Source organism: Zalophus californianus, chromosome X (assembly GCF_009762305.2).
Source record: "Zalophus californianus isolate mZalCal1 chromosome X, mZalCal1.pri.v2, whole genome shotgun sequence".
Lineage (NCBI taxonomy): Eukaryota > Metazoa > Chordata > Mammalia > Carnivora > Otariidae > Zalophus > Zalophus californianus.
This window is the reverse complement of record NC_045612.1, coordinates 41,165,428-41,185,950: the sequence shown is the minus strand read 5'-3', so window position 1 is coordinate 41,185,950 and position 20,523 is coordinate 41,165,428. Positions and strand designations below refer to the sequence as shown.

General features: G+C 36.5%; 1 protein-coding gene across 2 annotated transcripts in view; it reads left to right on the top strand.

The window, feature by feature from the left end:
- The window catches only part of RNF128 (ring finger protein 128), a 109,406-nt gene extending 89,487 nt beyond the window's left edge, over positions 1–19,919 (top strand). The window contains exons 4-7 of one of the 2 annotated variants that reach the window (XM_027607520.1): positions 2,185–2,267; positions 9,779–9,875; positions 10,960–11,128; positions 18,505–19,919. In XM_027607520.1, the coding sequence (XP_027463321.1) occupies positions 2,185–2,267; positions 9,779–9,875; positions 10,960–11,128; positions 18,505–18,638 (483 nt within the window). In that variant the 3' untranslated portion in view covers positions 18,639–19,919. The remainder of the gene's footprint in view (positions 1–2,184; positions 2,268–9,778; positions 9,876–10,959; positions 11,129–18,504) is intronic. The other variant, XM_027607521.1, reaches the window with a different exon arrangement.
- The last annotated feature ends 604 nt before the right edge of the window (positions 19,920–20,523 follow it).

The following is a 20,523-nucleotide window of genomic DNA, read 5'->3' as shown; positions in this document are numbered from 1 at the left end:
AGTACTTAGGTATAAGTCTTGCACAATATGTACATGATCTGTATGCTGAAAACTGGAAAATACCAATGAAAGAAATCAAAGAAGACCTAAATAAATGGAGAGATATGCCATGTTCACAGGTCAGAAGACTCACTGTTGTCAAGATGTCCGAACCCCCCCAACTAATCTATAGATTCAGTGCAGTTCCAATTAAAATCCTAGTGGGATCCTTTGTATTTATTGACAGGTTGATGCTAAGTTTATATGGAAAAGCAAAAGAACTAGAATAACCAAAACAATTTTTATAATGAAGAACAAATTTGGATGACTCATATTGCCTAATTTGCAGAATTATTTTAAAGATACAGTAGTCAATATAGTGTGGTATTGAAGAAAGGATAGATCTTTAGATCAGTGGAACAGAAGAGAGTTCAGAAATAGACTCACACATATATGGTCAATTGATTTTTGACAAAGGTACACAGGCAATTAAATGGAAAAAGGGTAGTCAATTATTGGCCCTCCATAGGCAATGATTGGGTATCCTTTTGCAAAAAACATGAACCTCTATCCATACTTCATACTGTCTACAAAATTTAAGTCAAAATATGTCACAGACCTAAATATAAAACCTAGAGCTATGAAATTCTTAGGAAAACTTTGGAGAAAAATATCTTCAAGACTTGGGTTAGGCAGAGAGTACTTAGATATGACAGCAAAAACAAGCCCATTAAAGAAAACAACAGAAATTTGACTTTGTCAAAATTAAGAACTGTTGTTCTTTAACATGGTTAAGAGGATGAAAACACAAGACAAGCCACAGACTGGGAGGGAATATTTGCAAATCACATATCTGAGAAGGGACTGTATCTAGACTATATAAAGAATTCTTAAAGCTCAGTAGTAAGAAAACAAACAGCGTAGGGAAAAAGGGGCAAAACAGGCATCTACCAAAGAAAATATATGGACGGCAAAAAAGCACATAAAAAAGATGTTCAACATCATTAGTCATTAGGGAAGTGCAAATTAAAACCACAATGAGATACCACAGCACATTCATTAAAATGGCTAAACCAGTACAACTGACAATACCGGAGAGCTCGCCAGATATGGAACAGCTGGAACTGTTATGCATTTTGCTGGTGAGAATGTAATGTATAGCCAGTTTCAAAAACACTTTGGCAGTTCTTTGTGAAGTCAAAAATAACACTTTCCAAAGAACCCAGCAATCTCAACTACTAGATAGTTAACCTAGAAGAAAAAAGCATGTTTACATAAAAACTTGTACATAATTGTTCATGGCAGCTTTACTCATAATCACCAAAAATGGAAAGAACCCAGATGTCCTTCAGATGGTGAATGGATGAACAAACTGTGGCACATCCACATCCTAGAATACCATTTAGCAATACAAAAGGGTTTGCGTTGTCAGTGGAGACCCTGTTGATGCACATAATATCATGGATGATTATTAAATGTATTAGGTTAAGTGAAAGAAGCCAAACACAGAGGCACGATTCCATTTATATGACATTCAGGAAAAGCAGAAAGTATGGGAACTGAAAACAGATTAGTGGTTGCCAGAGGATGGGAGTGAGAGTAGAGGTTAGCTACAAAGGGGTATAGAGGAATTTGTTGGGGCCGTAGAACTATCCTATATCTTGATTGCAGTGAGGATTGAGTGAATGCATATTTGTTCACATTTGTAAAACTGTATACTAAAAACAGTGAATTTTACTGCATGTGAATTTTACCTTAATTTTTTCTTAAGCGGAAAAACATAGCTATAGAACTTGTACAAATGGCATTTTAAATAAATGTTACCTATTCTTCTTTGTACTGTTCCTATTTTGGTTGACTTTATTCTTTTATCTTTTTTAAGTCTAAATGATCTTCAATCAATTGTATAAGAGTGTTATCAACTGTGGTCACAATGTTTTACATTAGATCCTCAGATCTTAATCGTATTATAATTGAATGTTTGTACGCTTTGACCATCTACTCCTTATTTCCCCCATCCTCCAGCCTCTGGCTGCTCTCTGTTTCTAAAAGTTTGACCTTTTTTTAGATTCCAGTCAGGTCTAAATTTTACATCGCTTATTGAAAGAATCTATGCAATTTAAGTACATACATATTCTGACCTTGCTCTGTAGTTTAATGTATCTTTTCTTATCCATCAGAGTAACAATAACTATTTGCTCATAGGAAATTGGCCCTGATGGAGATAGTTGTGCTGTGTGTATTGAACTATATAAACCAAATGATTTGGTGCGCATCTTAACCTGCAAGTAAGTTTGATTTTCTTTTATATCATCAATAAGAATATCTGGCTTATTGAAATGATTGTAATGAAGGAAACTATTTTGAATGTTTCCAAATTGATGTAAAGAAAGTATTTTCATTTAAATATAGGTGAATGCTTTATATATTAATATCATTGAAATTGGTATAAGGCTAATTATATAAAGTTCCCATAATCTGGTACAATTTAGAAACTAGTTCCATATAAAACTAAGAACCTAGCCAGCGACACCATAATTTACACACACATGCATAGATAGGTAGATAGATAGATAGATAACTGGATTATTTAAAATCATTTTAAGAATCCTATTGAGGGAAAAAATATAAATCAACTCAGTGGCCACCTATTTGGAAGTATTCATTCTTTAGTTTTCTGTTACCCTTCTCCTGGAAGTTGTTCTTAACACTCTTTCTTTTAGCTATTAAATAGTGGTGTTCCTAGAACTGATCACATGACCTAAAGTATCAGCATTATCTTGTACTCTGTACTATATTATTGAGAATGACTGTGCTATTTTTATAGTTAGGGAATAACAAGATAATAAAGATCTGAAATACTGAACAAAGTCTTAGGTCAGGTAACATCTTAGCCATTTTTGAAGTAATAAGTATTGAAAATAGTTTTTTTTTGAAGCTAAGGTAATGAGGCTTTTATATTTAAAAGTACTGTATTATGAGCCAGATGGCAGAGGAGTAGACCTAAATTTCGCCTGGTCCCAGGAATTAAGCTAGATAGTTATCAAACCATTCTGAACACCTACAGACTCAACAGGAGATCAAAGAAAAGAATAGCAGCAACTCTCTGAACAGAAAAGCAACCACTTTCTGGAAGGTAGGACGTGTGGAGAAGTGAATCCAAGGTGATATTCAGGAAGATAGACCTGGGAAGATTGCAGGGGGCTCCCATCATCCGACTACCACCAAGTGATAGAGCCGCAGAGCACAAAATTGGAACTTTTAGAAATCAGCTCTGCTGAGGGATGTCACTCCAGTGGCTAAGCGGAGGGTGGAACCCTTGCAGGACAGTGTGGTCTCAGGACCCTTGGGGGTCACAGAAAGGCCGGAGGTGCCTGAGTGTGGAAGAGCTCCCAGGTATCGGAGCAGGGAAGCCGGCTGCAGACACAGAGCCAGGGAGCGGGCTCTCGGCTCAGGGTTGCCATAAACTGTGATCCGCGGCCCACTCGGGCCACTGCTCCTCCAGCAAGGACCCAACAAGCGGCGGATCCGGAGAGACTCCCCTTCCTCCCCTGGGAGGAGCGGCGCGGAAGCACACCGCAGGGATCTGCTGGGTTTGGAGACTCCACACGGGGTCGGGTGCCAGAGATAGAAACACACGGTCACAGGCCGGGTGAGCACAGAGTGCGGCCGGAGACCAGGGAGACGGGAGTGACTGACCACTTTTCTCTGGGGGCGCGCTGAGGAGTGGGGCCGCGAGTTCTCGGCTCCTCCAGGGTGGAGATTGGGAGGCCGCCATTTTCACTCTCTGCCTCCAAAGCCGTCCGGAAAGCTTGCAGGGAACAAAAGCTCCTGAGAGCAAACCCAAGCAGATGATTTAGCCCAGACCCAGCAAGGGTGGGGCAATTCTGCCTCTGGCAAAGACATTTGAGAATCTCTGCAACAGGCCCCTTCCCCAGAAGATCAGCAAGAACAGCCAGCCAAGACCAAGTTTACCGATCAATGAGAATGACAAAACCACAGAGCTAGGGGAATACAGCACATAGAATTCATGGCTTTATTCCCATGATTTTTTACTCTTTCAAAGTTGAATTTTAAATTTTTCTTTATTTCTTTCCTTTTCTATTTCTCTTTTCTTAATTTTTCTTCTTTCCTTTTTCAACCAACATCTTTCTTAACCATTCCTTTTTTAAAATCTTTTCCAATTTTCATCTGTACAGTCATATTCTATCCCTTCATCGTATTTACCCTTATTTTTGTATATATATATAAGTTTTTCTTTTTTAAAATTTTGGGAAGCAGTTTCTTCTAAAAGACCAAAATGAACACAAAATCTAGTGTGTGGCTCTGTTCTATTCACCAGCCTGATCATATTCTTTTTTTTCTTTCTGCCCCCACTTTTCGGTCTCTTCTGATTTGTTTAGTGTATATTTTTCTGGGGTCATTGTTACCCTTTTATCATTTTGTTCTCTCATTCATCTGTTCTTCTCTGGACAAAATGACAAGACAGAAAAACTTGCCTCAAAAAAAACAAGAGGCAATACAGACTGCCAGGGCCCTAATCAATACAGATATTAGTAAGATGTCGGAACTAGAGTTCAGAATGACAATTATAAATATACTACTAGCTGGGCTCGAGAAAAGCATAGAAGATACTAGAGAATCCCTTCCTGGAGAAATAAAAGAACTAAAATCTAACCAAGTCAAAATCAAAAAGGATATTAATGAGGTACAATCAAAAATGGAGGCTCTAACTGCTAGGATAAATGAGGCAGAAGAGGGAATTAGTAATAGAGAAGACCAAATGATGGAGAATAAAGAAGCTGAGAAAAAGAGAGATGAACAACTACTGGATCATGAGGGGAGAATTCGAAAGCTAAGTGATACCATAAGATGAAAAAATGTTGGAATAATTGGGATGCCAGAAGAAGAAGAAAGAGAGGGGGGCAGAAGGTATATTAGAGCAAATTATAGCAGAGAACTTCCCTAATTTGGGGAAGGAAACAAGCATCAAAATCCAGGAGGCACAGACAACACCCCTCAAAATCAATAAAAATAGGTCAACACCTTGACATCTAATAGTAAAACTTACAAATCTCAGAGACAAAGAGGAAATCCTGAAAGCAGCTCGGGACAAGAGGTCTGTAACCTACAATGGTAGAAACATTAGATTGGCAGCAGACCTATCCACAGAGACCTGGCAGGCCAGAAAGTGGTGACATGATATATTCAGGGCACAAAATGAGAAAAATATGCAGCCAAGAATACTATATCCAGCTAGGCTGTCATTGAAAGTAGAAGGAGAGATAAAAAGCTTCCAGGACAAACAGAAACTAAAAAAAAATGCAAACATCAAACCAGCCCTACAAGAAATATTGAAAGGGGTCCTCTAAGCAAAGAGAGAGCCTAAAAGTAACATAGACCAGAAAGGAACAGAGACAATATACAGTAACAGTCACTTTACAGGCAATACAATGGCACTAAATTCATATCTTTCAATGGTTACCCTGAATGTAAATGGGCTAAATGCCCCAATCAAAAGACACAGGGTATCAGATTGGATAAAAAAAACAAGACCCATCGATATGCTGTCTGCAAGAGACTCATTTTAGACCCAAAGACACCTCCAGATTTAAAGTGAGGGGTGGAAAACAATTTACCATGCTAATGGACATCAAAAGAAAGCTGGAGTGGCAATCCTTATATCAGACAAATTAGATTTTAAACCAAAGAGTATAATAAGAGATGAGGAAGGACACTATATCCTACTTAAAGGGTCTATCCAACAAGAAGATCTAACAATTGTAAATATCTATGCCCCTAACATGGGAGCAGCCAATTATATAAGGCAATTAATAACAAAAGCAAAGAAACACATTGACAACAATATAATAGTGGGGGACTTTAACACCCCCCTCACTGAAATAGATCATCTAAGCAAAAGATCAACAAGGAAAAAAAGGCTTTAAATGATACACTGGACCACATGGACTTCACAGATATATTCATAACATTCCATCCCAAAGCAACAGAATACACATTCTTCTCTAGTGACATGGAACATTCTCCAGAATAGATCACATCCTGGGTCACAAATCAGGTCTCAACCAGTACCAAATGATTGGGATCATTCCCTGCATATGTTCGGACCACAATGCTTTGAAACTAGAACTCAATCACAAGAGGAAAGTTGGAAAGTACTCAAATACATGAAGACTAAAGAGAATCCTACTAAAGAATGGATGGGTCAACCAAGAAATTAAAGAAGAATTAAATTCATGAAAACACAAGTGTTCAAAATCTTTGGGATGCAGCAAAGGCGGTTCTAAGAGGAAAGTATATAGCAATACAAGCCTTTCTCAAGAAACAAGAAAGGTCTCAAATACACAACCTAACCCTGCACCTAAAAGAGCTGGAGAAAGAACAGTAAATAATGCCTAAACCCAGCAGAAGAGAAATAATAAACATCAGAAGAAATAAATGAAATAGAAACCAAAAGAACAGTTGAACAGATCAACAAAACTAGGAGCTGGTTCTTTGAGAGAATTAATAAGATTGATTAAACCCCTGGCCAGACTTATCAAAAAGAAAAGAGAAAGGACCCAAATAAATAAAATCATAAATGAAAGAGGAGATACCACAACCAAAACCTAAGAAATACAATCATAAGAACGTATTATGAGCAGCTATATGCCAGCAAATTAGACCATCTGGAAGAAATGGATGCATTCCTACAGACGTATAAACTACCAAAATGAACCAGGAAGAAATAGAAAACCTGAACAGACCCATAACCAGGAAGGAAATTGAAGCAGTAATCAAAAATCTCCCAAAAAACAAGAGCCCATGGCCAGATGGCTTCCCAGGGGAATTCTACCAACCATTTAAAGAAGAATTAATACCTATTCTTCTGAAACTGTTCCAAAAATATAGAAATGGAAGGAAAGCTTCCAGACTCATTTTATGAGGCCACCATTACCTTGATCCCAAAACCAGACAAAGACCCCATCAAAAAGGAGAATTACAGACCAATATCCCTGAGGAACATGGATGCAAAAATTCTCACCAAACTACTAGCCAATAGGATCCAACAGTACATTAAAAGGATTATTCACCACAACCAAGTGGGATTTATACCTGGTCTGCAAGTTTGGTTCAACATCCGCAAATCAATCAATGTGACACAATACATTAATAAAAGAGAGAACAAGAACCATATGATCCTCTCAATAGATGCAGAAAAAGCATTTGACAAAGTACAGCATCCTTTCTTGATCAAAACTCTTCAGAGTGTAGGGATAGAGGGTACATACCTCAATATCATAAAAGCCAACTATGAAGAACCCACAGCGAATATCATTCTCAATGGGGAAAAACTGAGAGCTTTCCCCCTAAGGTCAGGAACACGGCAGGGATGTCCACTATCACCACTGCTATTCAACATAGTACTAGAAGTCCTAGCCTCAGCAATCAGACAACAAAAAGAAATAGAAGGCATCTGAATCAGCAAAGAAGTCAAACTCTCACTCTTTGCAGATGATATGATACTTTATGTGGAAAACCCAAAAGACTCCACCCCAAAACTGCTAGAACTCATACAGGAATTCAGTCAAGTGGCAGGATATAAAATCAATGCACAGAAATCTGTTGCATTTCTCTACACCAACAACAAGGCAGAAGAAAGAGAAAATAAGGAGTCGATCCAATTTACAAGTGCACTCAAAACCCTAGGATACCTAGGAATAAATCTAACCAAAGAAGCAAAGGATCTGTACTCAGAAAACTATAGAATACTCATGAAAGAAATTGAGGAAGACACAAAGAAATAGAAAAACGTTCCACGTTCATGGATTGGAAGAATAAATATTGTGAAAATGTCCTTGCTACCTAGAGCAGTCTACACATTTAATGCAATCCCTATTAAAACAGCATCAACTTTTTTTCAAAGAAATGGAACAAATAATCCTAAAATATGTATGGAACCAGAAAAGACCTCGAATAGCCAGAGGAATGTTGAAAAAGAAAAGCAAAACTGGTGGCATCACAATTCCAGACATCAAGCTTTATTACAAAGCTGTCATCATCAAGACAGTATGGTACTGGCCCCGAAACAGACACATAGATCAATGGAATAGAGCAGAGAGACCAGAAATGGACCCTCAACTCTATGATCAACTAATCTTCAACAAAGCAGGAAAGAATGTCCAATGGAAAAAAAGACAGTCTCTTCAACAAATGGTGTTGGGAAAACTGGACAGCCCCATGAAGAAGAATGAAACGGGAGCATTTCCTTACACCACACACAAAAATAGACTCAAAATGGTTGAAAGACCTCAGTGTGAGACAGGATTCCATCAACATTCTAGAGGAGAACACAGGCAGCAACCTCTTAGACCTCAGCCGCAGCATCTTCTTCCTAGAAACACCACCAAAGGCAAGGGAAGCAAGGGCAAAAAGGAACCATTGGGACTTCATCAAGATAAAAAGCTTTTGCACAGCAAAGGAAATAGTCAACAAAACCAAACGACAACCGACAGAATGGGAGAAGATATTTGCAAATGACATATCAGATGAAGTATCCAAAATCTATAAAGATCTTATCAAAGTCAACACCCAGAGAACAAATAATCCAGTCAAGAAATGGGCCGAAGACATGAACAGACATTTTTCCAAAGAAGACATCCAAATGGCCAACAGACACATGAAAAGGTGCTCAACATCACTCGGCATCAGGGAAATACAAATCAAAACCACAATGAGATACCACCTCACACCAGTCAGAATGGCTAAAATTAACAAGTCAGGAAACGACAGATGTTGGTGAGGATGGGAGAAAGGGGAACCCTCCTACACTGTTGGTGGGAATGCAAACTGGTATAGCCACTCTGGAAAACAGTATGGAGGTTCCTCAAAAAGTTGAAAATAGAGCTACACTATGACCCAGCAATTGCCCTACTGGGTATTTACCCCAAAGATAGAAATGTAGTGATCTAAAGGAGCATGTGCACCCCGATGTTTATAGCAGCAGTGTCCACGATAGCCAAACTATGGAAAGAGCCTAGATGTCCATCAACAGATGAATGGATAAGGAAGATGTGGTATATATATATATACAATGGACTATTATGCAGACATCAAAAGAAATGAAATTTTGCCATTTGCAACAACGTGGATGGAACTAGCGGGTATTATGCTAAGCAAAATAAGTCAATCAGAGAAGGACAATTATCATATGATCTAACTGATATGAGGAATTTGAGAAACAAGACAGAGGATCATAGGGGAAGGGAGGGAAGAATGAAAGAAGACAAAACCAGAGAGGGATACAAACCATAAGAGACTCTTAATCTCAGGAAACAAACTGAGGGTTGCTGGAGTGCAGGGGGTGGGAGGGATGGGGTGACTGGGTGATGGACATTGGGGAGGGTATGTGCTATGGTGAGCGCTGTGAATTGTGTTAAGACTGATGAATCACAGACCTGTACCCCTGAAACAAATAATACATTGTTTATTAATTTAAAAAATGTAAATAATTTCATGAGAGGGATTATCTCCTGGCATAGAGTAAGAGACAATAAAAATGTGTTGATTAACATAAAAAATTTTTAAAAAGTGAAAGTACTGTATTATGAAACTTCCTAATTTTGTTTCTGTGGCTCCTTCGTAGTGTTTATGCTGTAATGGTATGCTTAAAGGAAAAACCGACATCTGTTAAAAAAACTAAATAAATATATAAGGTAACCTGTTATATATTAGGCTAAGTGTTATTGCTGTTTCACAAGTGATAACCAAATTATGTGTGTTTTTTTTCTTTCATTAGCCATATTTTCCATAAGACATGTGTTGACCCATGGCTGTTAGAACACAGGACTTGTCCCATGTGCAAATGTGACATACTCAAAGCTTTGGGAATTGAGGTAAACATTACTAAACTATTTATATGAAGGAACTTAAGTTATTTATGTACCTGGGCCTTCAAGAAAGTAACATCCTTAGTTTTTAGCTGTGTAATATGCTAGACTTGTGATTTATATCAAAAATTGGACCTATTTACATCATAATGACGGTAAGGTGCCATGTTGGACCACTTCCATTTTCTTTCTTCTTTTCTCTTATTATTTGGTCAGAATTTTAAGTGATGACCACAGACACTACCAACTGGCTTCTGGTACATCTTGCATTTTTGCTCTTACTATTGCACAACGACTGAACTTGTAGTTAGATGAGCATTTTTATTTTGAAAAAGCATAATAAATATTAAAGTATAATTGTATTTGGTAAATGAAGTAAAACTTACCTATTTTACAATACACCAGCAACAGAAAGTCAAGCTCAACAAAATCTTCCTGACTTCAGGAGATACATAGATGGTACTGATTCTCAAATCCCTTAGGGGACAGCATGAGATGTTGTTGTTAAATAAATTTTTTATTTATGAATAATTTTAGATTGACGGAAAAGTTGAAAGGACAATACAAAGAGTTCCCACATAACCCTCACCCAGTTTTTACTATTGTTAACGTTTTGCATTATTGTGGTATGTTTGTCAAAAGTAAGAAACTGACATTGGGTCATTGCTATTAACTAAACTTCAGACTTCATTAGAATTTTACCAGCAGCTGCCTTTTGAAAACTCCGGGAGGTGAACTTGATTCAGGGTGGAGGTTTTTTTTTGTTTTTTTGTTTGTTTGTTTGTTTGTTTGTGTGGAGTGCCTACCTTGTAGCAGGCATTGTGTTATGAAGCACTGGGATCAACCAGATGAATGTCAGATGTGAAGGCAATCTGCCTATAACATCTTCCACCCCATTTTGGACCCAGTTACTCCAACTGCTCTGGCTAGGACCAGCAAGAGATTTTTGTGATCATCAAAAGGGATTATAGGTTTAAAAGGTTAAGAAGCATTGCTCCAATAAGTTACCTATGCAGAAATTTTGTAATGACATGTCAGGAAAAAACAGGTACTCTGAGAGTCTTTTAATTTGTTCCAATGCTTTCCAAAGGTGGATGCTGAAGATGGATCAGTGTCTTTACAAGTCCCTGTTTCCAATGAAACATCAAATAGTGCCTCTCCTCATGAAGAGGATAATCGCAGTGAGACTGCATCGTCTGGCTATGCTTCTGTTCAGGGAGCAGATGAACCGCCTTTAGAAGAACATGTGCAGTCAGCAAGTAAGCACCATGCTGAGGGGCAGTGAGTGCCCAACAGTGATACATTGTGGAGCATATATGCCTGGCAGAGGGCTCCTGCTTTTTATTGTTTGTTCCTTTCATCTCATTAAACACATTCCAGGTTTTTTCTAGTAACAATGATGGAGTGCAGGACACACCCCTACCTTAGCTTAATAGGCACATATCCAAGTGTATCTGAAACAGATGAAATACATCAGGAGTGGGCATTCTTCACAGACTAAAAAGATTTTTTATAGGATAGCTTCTCTCTGATGCATTTAAGTATTGGTTATTAACTTACAGAGGCTGAGGAGAAACTTTAAGCTTTGGAAGCCATTGTTTATTGTAGAGCAATCAGAAACTAAGATAACTGAGTCCTGAAATGGTAAGAGAGAATTCAGTTTACAAAAACTTGATTTATATACAACTTCCTAGGAACCCATCTTTTGCACAGATCGGAGACTGTAAGAATACGTGCTGCCACCTGTTGATTATTTACCATGAAATTAACAAACCGTGGAAACTAAAATTGAATATATTATTTTCAAACTTCATGTGAATTGAGTCAGCGTTGTAACTTAGTAATGTGCCAGTGGAGAAAGTTCAGGGACTTTTGTTACCTTCTTCCTTAGGAAGGGAAAACCCTCATGCAGAAATTAGTTTTCTTCTCTTTAACTTCCACCTTTTTCATGGTTTTTGTTGGTTTGATGGTTTTCTCAATCCTCATGTTGAAATAACCTAATCCTGGCATAGAAGTAGAAGAAAACTAGATATTAAGATGACTTGTGAGAGTTTCAGCTTCCTATTGACATAAGCCTTTATCCTCAGTATAGACTTATCAGTACCATACACATCATTCCCGAAGATGTCACGAGGAGTACTCTCATGCAAGTATACACCTCATATTTCTTGTAATCTAATCTTCAAACATTTCCCGGAGTACAAAGTCATCATAAGAATCTTAGTAATCTGTAGATTATTCTACCTACAATAGAGAATCATTGTCTATTTGCCCCAGGTGATTTTTTTGATTCCATAACTGTGTGGTAATAGAATTCAGTGATGATAACGGAGAGTGTACTGGATAATTCACTGTATTGCTAGGCTTGTTGTTTTTTTAAAGTTCTGATTTACGTTTTTTGTGTGTTCTCTTCTTCTTGTGAGGCAGGGTGGTAAATAGAACAGTTTTTGCAGAGAATATGACAAGCAAATGAAATGATCCAAATTCCTCCCCCTATATTCTTTATCTGGATGAATGGTAGTAACACCCATTCAGGTGCCTCAAACCAGAAACTAGGGAGCTCCTAGATTCTTCCCTCTCTTTCTTATTGATTCAGTATCCCTTTCTTTAATCCATCTCCTAATACCCAACCTTAATTCCACAGTCATAATTTGAGCCACTGTTTTCTCTCTGCTCATTCCTTCCACTCTCATTCCTTCTCCCAAGAAACTGGGGAAGCCTGGTCTAATTCCTGTTCATCCTTTAAAACTTACCTCTTTTGAAAAGCCTCCCTTGACTCACATGTGTGACCCTACTGTCTGCTTCCATAGAACTTACATTATTGCATTTATTGTACTGAATTGTATTAAAACTTTTAAACATTCCTTTGGATAGGAACAGTGTCTTATTAGTCACTACTGTATACCCAGCACTGAGAACAGCCTGCCATGTAGTAGATACTCAAACAGATGTTGAATGAATGACCATATAGAGTAGATTTTAATTTTATCTATGATTATATATTACTAGTTTGGGTATCTTGCCCATTAGCTATTGATTATTGTGGTGATAGTTGATTTAAATAACTTTGCAAACATATAATTGATTTGTTCATGTCTGTTTGTCCCATCATTGCAGTAAGTTCTGTTAGAACACTGGGTTTTAAAACTTACACGTGCATCAAGTCACCTAGAGGGCTTGTTAAAACAGGAGAGGAAGAAAAGGGGAGTATGTCAGAGGGGGAGACGAACCATGAGAGATGATGGACTCTGAAAAACAAACTGAGGGTTCTGGAGGGGAGGGGGGTAGGGGGATGGGTTAGCCTGGTGATGGGTATTGAGGAGGGCACGTTCTGCATGGAGCACTGGGTGTTATGAACAAACAATGAATCATGGAACACTGCACCAAAAACTAATGATGTAATATAGTGATTAACATAACAATAAAAAATTAAAAAAAAAAAAAACAGATGGGCTGCCACCTGTTTGTGACTCCATAGGTTTGGAGGAGGACCTGAGAATTTTTGTTTCTAATAAGTTCCTTAGGTGATATTGATGCTGCAGGTCCAGGGACCACTCTTTGAGAACCACTAAATAAGGGCCCTAGTTCTTAACCCTAGCTACACATTAAAATCACTCAGAGAATCTTTAAACATTACTGATGCCTGGGCTCTTCCCCAGAATGGTTAAATCAGAATCCATGAGGGGTGTGGCCCAAGACAAGTATTTTTTTAATTTTTAATTTTAATTTTGATATAATTTCAGCCTGACTAAAAATTTCAAAAATGGTACAAATAATGCCCATATACCCTTCACTCAACTTCTCCAAATGTTAACATCTTATATAATCATATATAATTATTAACACCAGGAATTTAACTGATAAAATGTTATTAACCAAATGAGAGATCTGAACTCAGATTTCACCGATTGACCCACTAATGTCCTTTTCTCTGTCCCAGGATCCCACATTGCATTTCCCTTTCACTCTTTTTTTTCCAGATTTATTGAGGTATATTTGACATAAAATTGTGTAAGTTTAAGGTATACAACATGATTTGATACACCTATATTTGCAAAATGATTACCACAATAAGGTTAGTTAACAAATTCACCATATAATTATAAATTTTGTGTGTATGTGGTGAGAATATTTAAGATCTACTTTCTTAGCAACTTTCAAGTATATCTAAAATTCCACTACTATTTACCCAAAGAAAACAAAAACTAATTCAGAAAGATATATGTACCCTTATGTTTATTGCAGCATTATTTGCAATAACCAAGATATGGAAGCAACCTAAGTGTCCATCAATAGACAAAAGGATAAGGAAGATGTGGTATATATAATACAATGGAATATTACACAGCTGTAAAAAAGGATAAGCTCATGCCATTTGCAACAACATGAATGGACCTATAGGTTATCATGCTAAGTGAAATCAGTCAGACTGGAAAAGACAAATACCATATTATTTCACTCATGTGGAATCTAAAAAACAACAGATGAATAAACAAACAAAAAGCATAATCAGGCCTATAAATACAGAAAACAAAGTGATGGTTGCCAGAGGGGAGGGAGATGGGTAAAATGCGGGAAGGGGATTGGGAGATCCAGGCTTCCAGTTATAGAATGAATAAGTCATGGGAATAAAAAGCACAGCATAAGGACATAGACAATGATACTGTAATAAGACACTAAAAAAGCTAAGTATAGTAAAATGTATAAACTTTAAGAAGTCTGTAATATAGTATTATTAACTGTAGTCACCATGCTGTACATTAGATCCCCAGAACTTAGTCATCTTAAAACTGAGAGTTTGTGCCCTTTGATCAACATTTCCCCATCCCCTCTGCCCCTAGCCCCTAGCCCCTGATAACCACCATTCTACTCTCTGAGTTTGGCTTTTTTTTTTTTAAGACTCCACAGATAAGTGAGATCATACAGTATTTGTCTTTTTTCTGTCTTATTTCATTTAGCACAAATGCCCTCAAGGTCTACCTATGTTGTTGCAAATGGCAAGATTTCCTTCTTTCTCATAGCTGAGTAATATTCCTCTGTGTGTGTGTATCACATTTTCTTTATCCATTCATCTGTCAACAGATATTTAGGATGTTTCCATATCTTGGCTATTGTGAATAATCTTGCACTGAACATGGGAGTGCAGATATCTCTTCAAGATAGTGATTTCATTTCCTTTGCATATATACCCCAAACTGGAATTGCTGGATCATATGGTACTTGTACTTTCAATTTTCTTGAGGCACCTCCATACTATCTTTCATAGTGGCTGTGCCCATTTACATTCCCATGAACAATGCACTGGGGATCCCTTTTCACCACATCCTCGCCAACACTTATACCTCTTGTCTTTTTGATAGTAGCTATTCTGACAAGTGTGAGGTGATTAGCCCATTGTGTTTTTGATTTGCATTTCCCTAATGATTAGTGATGTTGATCATCTTTTCATGTACCTGTTGGCCATTTGTATGTATTCTTTGAAAATATATCTGTTCAGTTCCTCTGCCTATTTTTAATTGGATTACTTGTTTTTTTGCTGCTGAGTTGTAGGGGTTTCTTTTATATTTTGTATATTAATCCTTTATCTGATAAGCAAATATTGTCTCCCATTCTGTAGGTTGCCTCTTCATTCTGTTGATTATTTCTTTTGCTGTGCAAAGCTTTTCAGTTTGAGGTAGTCCCACTTGTTGATTTGTGCTTTTGACCTCCTATACAAAAAATTGTTGCCTAGACCAATGTCAAAGAGCTTTCCCCCTATGTTTTCTTCTAGGAATTCCATGGTTTCAGGTCTTACCTTTAAGTCCTTAATCCATTTAGAGTTCATTTTTGTGGCTGGTGTAAGATAGGGGTCCATTTTCATTCTACCATATGTGAATATCCAGTTTACCCAACACCACTTACTGAAAAGACTATCTTTTCCCTTTTGAGTGTTCGTGGCTCCCTTGTCAAATATTAGGTGACTGCATGTACATGGGCTTATTTCTGGGCCCTCAATTCTGATCCATTTGTCTATGTGTCTATTTCTATGCCAGTATACTAGTTTTGGTTACGGTAGCTTTGTAATATAATTTGAAATCAGGAAGTATGGTGTCTCCAACTTTGTTCTTTCAGAATTGCTTTGGCTATCCAGGGTCTTTGTGGTTCCATATAAATTTTAGGATTGTTATTTCTGTGAAAAATGCCATTGGAATTTTAATAGGGAATGCATTGAATCTGTAGATGGCTTTGGGGTATATGAACACTTTTTTTTTAACAGTATTCTAATTCATGAACATGGATATCTTTCCATTTATTTGTATTTTCTTCAATATCATCGATGTCTTATAGTTTTCAGGACAGATCTTTTACCTCCTTGGTTAAATTTATTCATAAGTATTTTATTGTTTTGATGTCATTATAAATGGAATCGTTTTCTTTATTTCTCTTTCAAATATTTCATTGTTAGTGTATAGAAATGTGACTGGTATTTGTATGTTGATTTTGTATCCTACACCTTTACTGAATTCATGCATTCTAACAGCCTTATTGGTGGAGTCTTAATCATTTTCTTGATATAAGGTCATGTCATGTAGAAATAATTGCTCTTCTTCCTTTCCATTTTGATGGCTTTTATTTCTTTTTCTTGATTAATTGCTCTGGTTATGATTTCTAGTACTATGTTGAATAGAACTGGTAAGAGTGAGTACCCTTGTCTTGTTTCTGATTTTAGAGGAAAAGCTTTCAGCTTTTCACTGTTGAGCATGATGTTAGCTGTGGGTTTGTCATAAAGGGCCTTTATTATGTTTGGATATATTTCTTCTCCACCCAATTTGTTGAGAGGTCCACATTGCATTTAATGGTCATGTCTTTTTCATGTCCAATCTGTGATTGTTCCTTAGTCTTTCATGACGTGGACACTTTGAAAATTGCTGGTCAGTTATTTTGTAGAATGTCCCTCACTTTGAACTTGTCTGTTTCCCAGTGATTAAATTCATTGTCTATTGTGTATTTCTGACAAGAATACCACCAAAGTGATATTGTGCCCTTCTCTGCCTCCTAGCATATAATGAAGCACATGATGTTCTTGTCTTATTACTGATGGTTTTGCTTACTTGGTTAAGATAGTGTCTGCCAAGCTTCTATTTTTTTTAAGATAGTGTCTGCCAAGTTACTATTTTTCCCTTTGTAATTATTATCTTATAGAGAGACACTTGGAGGCTATGCAAATGTTCTGTTTCTCATGTTTTTAACCACTAATTTTAGCAATTGATGTTTTTTTCCTTGCAATAATTATTACTGAATTGTGTGCCAAATGATAATTTTCTATTTCCATCCCTCTTTCTACATTAATTAAGCTTCTATTTTAAGGAAAAGCTATCCTTTCTCTATTTATTCAGTTATTTTTATATAATAGTATGGACTCATAGATATTTCTTTTATTCTGTAATTTTCTCGTGATTTATTCATTGCTTAGATTGTCCTAGATTTGGTCATTGGGAACTCCCTCAAGGTGGTTTCTGTGTTCTTTCAACATGCTTCGTTATTTTTTTGAGCACTTTCTGGTACCACAAGATGTTCTAAGCCAGGGATTGGCAAACATTTTCTGTCAAGGGTCTGATAGTAAATATTTTAGGCTTTGAAGGCCATAAGTCTCTGCTGCATTGGGAGGGGGAAATGTTTGACTTACAAACTTTTAAAAATGTGAAAACCACTCTTAAGCTATTGATTTGACTTGCAGGCTGTAGTTTGCTGACCTCTAGGTTACAAGGGGTTAATCTTGTACTCTCCTTGCCCTAGCCCTAGAATCATCCATTTCGGGGGAGGGTGGCTTTTTTGGAGAACAGTACTTCAAAACCAGGATCTGGGCACTAGATATGATCATTGCTATGGGAGTATCATTGCTATTAGCCCTTTCAGTGAACAAAGCTAGGAAATAAGTGTACGTACTCAGAAAAATGCATACACACACATCTATATACATCTGTCTCTCTATCTGAAAAACAGTGAGCTCAATACTGATACATCTGATTCTAGTTAAACACCACAGAGTTTATTCTGGCCTTCCCTTTTCCTTATTTGTAACTCACAATTTCACTAACAAGTGTCCTTTTTGCTTTTAGCCTTATCGGATATAGTCAAAATACTGTTTTCCTAAGTTACTTAGGTTAAGTTCTTTTCTTCCCCACTGTTTTCAGGATGGTTCTATATTTCCTCTGTTATATAACTATGTTCATCTGTTACTGTTTGTACTCCTTTTGGGGAACTCCTTCTACCTTCCTGTTTGTTTGCTTTATAAGTCTGTGTATCTATCTGTGCATATGAAAAAGCATAGGTATTTTTTAAAGCACCTAGGTGATTGAAATGTGAAGCCAGGTTTAAGGATGAAAAAGCAGCAGAAGACATAACTTTTGCTTTTAAGGAGGCTATAATCTAGGTAAACACACATGTGAATAAAAGAAAGTAATTGTAAATCAGTTTAATAAGGTCATATATGCCTTGTGTAAGACATAGCCTAAGTCATATAATTACTAAAGGAATAGGGAATGAGTATAATGATCAGAGTATGATAGACAAGAAAGGTTTCTTAGATGTGAGTGTTGAATTTTGTCTTAAGAGAGGGATTAAATCATCCTAAAATTGCCATTTCTTTTTAAAGATGAAAATCTCCAGCTAGTAAACCATGAGGCAAGTTCCGTGGCAGTGGATGTTGTTCCTCATGTTGACAACCCAACCTTTGAAGAAGATGAAACTCCTGATCAAGAGACTGTTGTTCGAGAAATTAAATCATAAAATCTGTGTCAATAGAAAACTTGAAACCTTAATAATAACAGAACTGCCAATCAGGGCTAGTTTACTATTAATGAACTGGATAAACTTAATTAAATAAGAATGATACTGAAAGTGCTGAGATGACTACTATAATGCTATAGTTAAATTACTTAAAATATTCAATCTATTAACTTTTTCCCACAAACATAATGTTTTTCATAGGCAAGTGTCCTCTTGGTAGTGATAGCAACATTTTTAAACATTTAAAACTCTCTTCAAGTAGTCATGTTTTTCATTTATAACAATTTTCTTATAAAAACATGTTGCTTTTAAAATGTGGAATAGCTGTAATCACTTTATTTTATGATAGTATCTTAATTAAAAATACTACTATTTTAGCTTGGGCTATATGTGTCAGGGTTTTTCTCCAGGTGCTTATATTGATCTGGAATTGTAATGTAAAAAGCAATGCAAACTTAGGCTAGTACTTCATGAAATGTCTCTCTAGGCTACATTAAGTTGATAGAACAAGATTAAAGCAAAATACTCATTTTAACAATTTCTTGTTTTTAAAAATTAGGCTAAATGTACTTCATGTGAGTGTTGAGCATAGTTTATCAGAGAATATGGACTGGACTGGATTGATTGGTATATCAATGACACCAATTTGACATAAGATTATAGCCATAAGATTCTTTATAAAAATGCTGTATAACTATTTCTCAAAATTATGGGATTTTCAAAAGCAGAGTATATAAATTATCATACTATTTGAAAATGATAGAGTAAGTCACACAAAAATTGGTAATTGATCTTTGTGTATGAATTAGTCTGCAGAAATCAGTCTGTAGAAAATGTTTTCCAATGTCAACTTTGAAAATTGAGTTTACATTTTACCTAAATGGGCTAAAATTACATTAGGTAAACTAAAATTTGTCCATATAGCTATAAATTTTGTGAACGCATTTTCTTGGTGTTTGAAAAAGAATTGGGGGGGTGGGGAGAATTCCAGGTGCCTTAATATAAAGTTTGAAGCTTTCATCCACCAAAGTAAAATAGAGCTACTTAAAAATGCACTTTATTTGTATTCTGTGTGGCTTATCTTGGTTTTAAAGTTGTGTTTCCAGTGCAAATTCCAGCAGAATTTAGGCAAAAGCTGAACAGACATGTATTTTTGTTTGCTAAATGTAGAATGGACAAAACCATTGCATTCTTGTACACTGATTTGAAATGCTGTAAATATTTCCCGATTTGTATTGATTCTCTTTAAATATAAAATGTAAATAAAATATTCCAATAAAAGTTTTTGTCTGGTGTTTAGTTCAGTTAGCCTATACTAACTTTTCACATATGCTTGGATTTGGGAGGGAAAAAATGGTTGATATAAATGGTCATTGATATATTTGATGAATAAAAACTAAAACTTTGAGATATATATTTATACATTTCATTTCATAAAGAGGAATTGCTATCATTGTAATATAACTGAACCACCATGAATTATTTTTCAGTGTCAGGTAAATAATGAGCTTGACCACTGATAAGCTTAGAAAAACACATTGATGCCAGTCCATCTTTATACTACCCAAGACAAAAAACCATTTTATTACTTTAAAATTTCTTTTCCTTCAGCCTTCTCTTTGGCAATATGGTTGCTGGGATGCTGTTAGTGAGTTAAGTGCATATCTCTTTTTTGTCAAACATGGGAGGAATAAATATGCTTGGGACACCTCAGAGCCATGATTTTCAAACCAGGGTACACATATGTCTTATGAGGCAATATGCCAGGTATACGTGTGTGATGCCACACAATAAACTTGACCTATATTCTTATTTCTTGTTTTGTGCGGGGTTCTTTTTGGGGTGGAATTTATAATTTTTAAAATTGTCAACATCTGTATTGAAG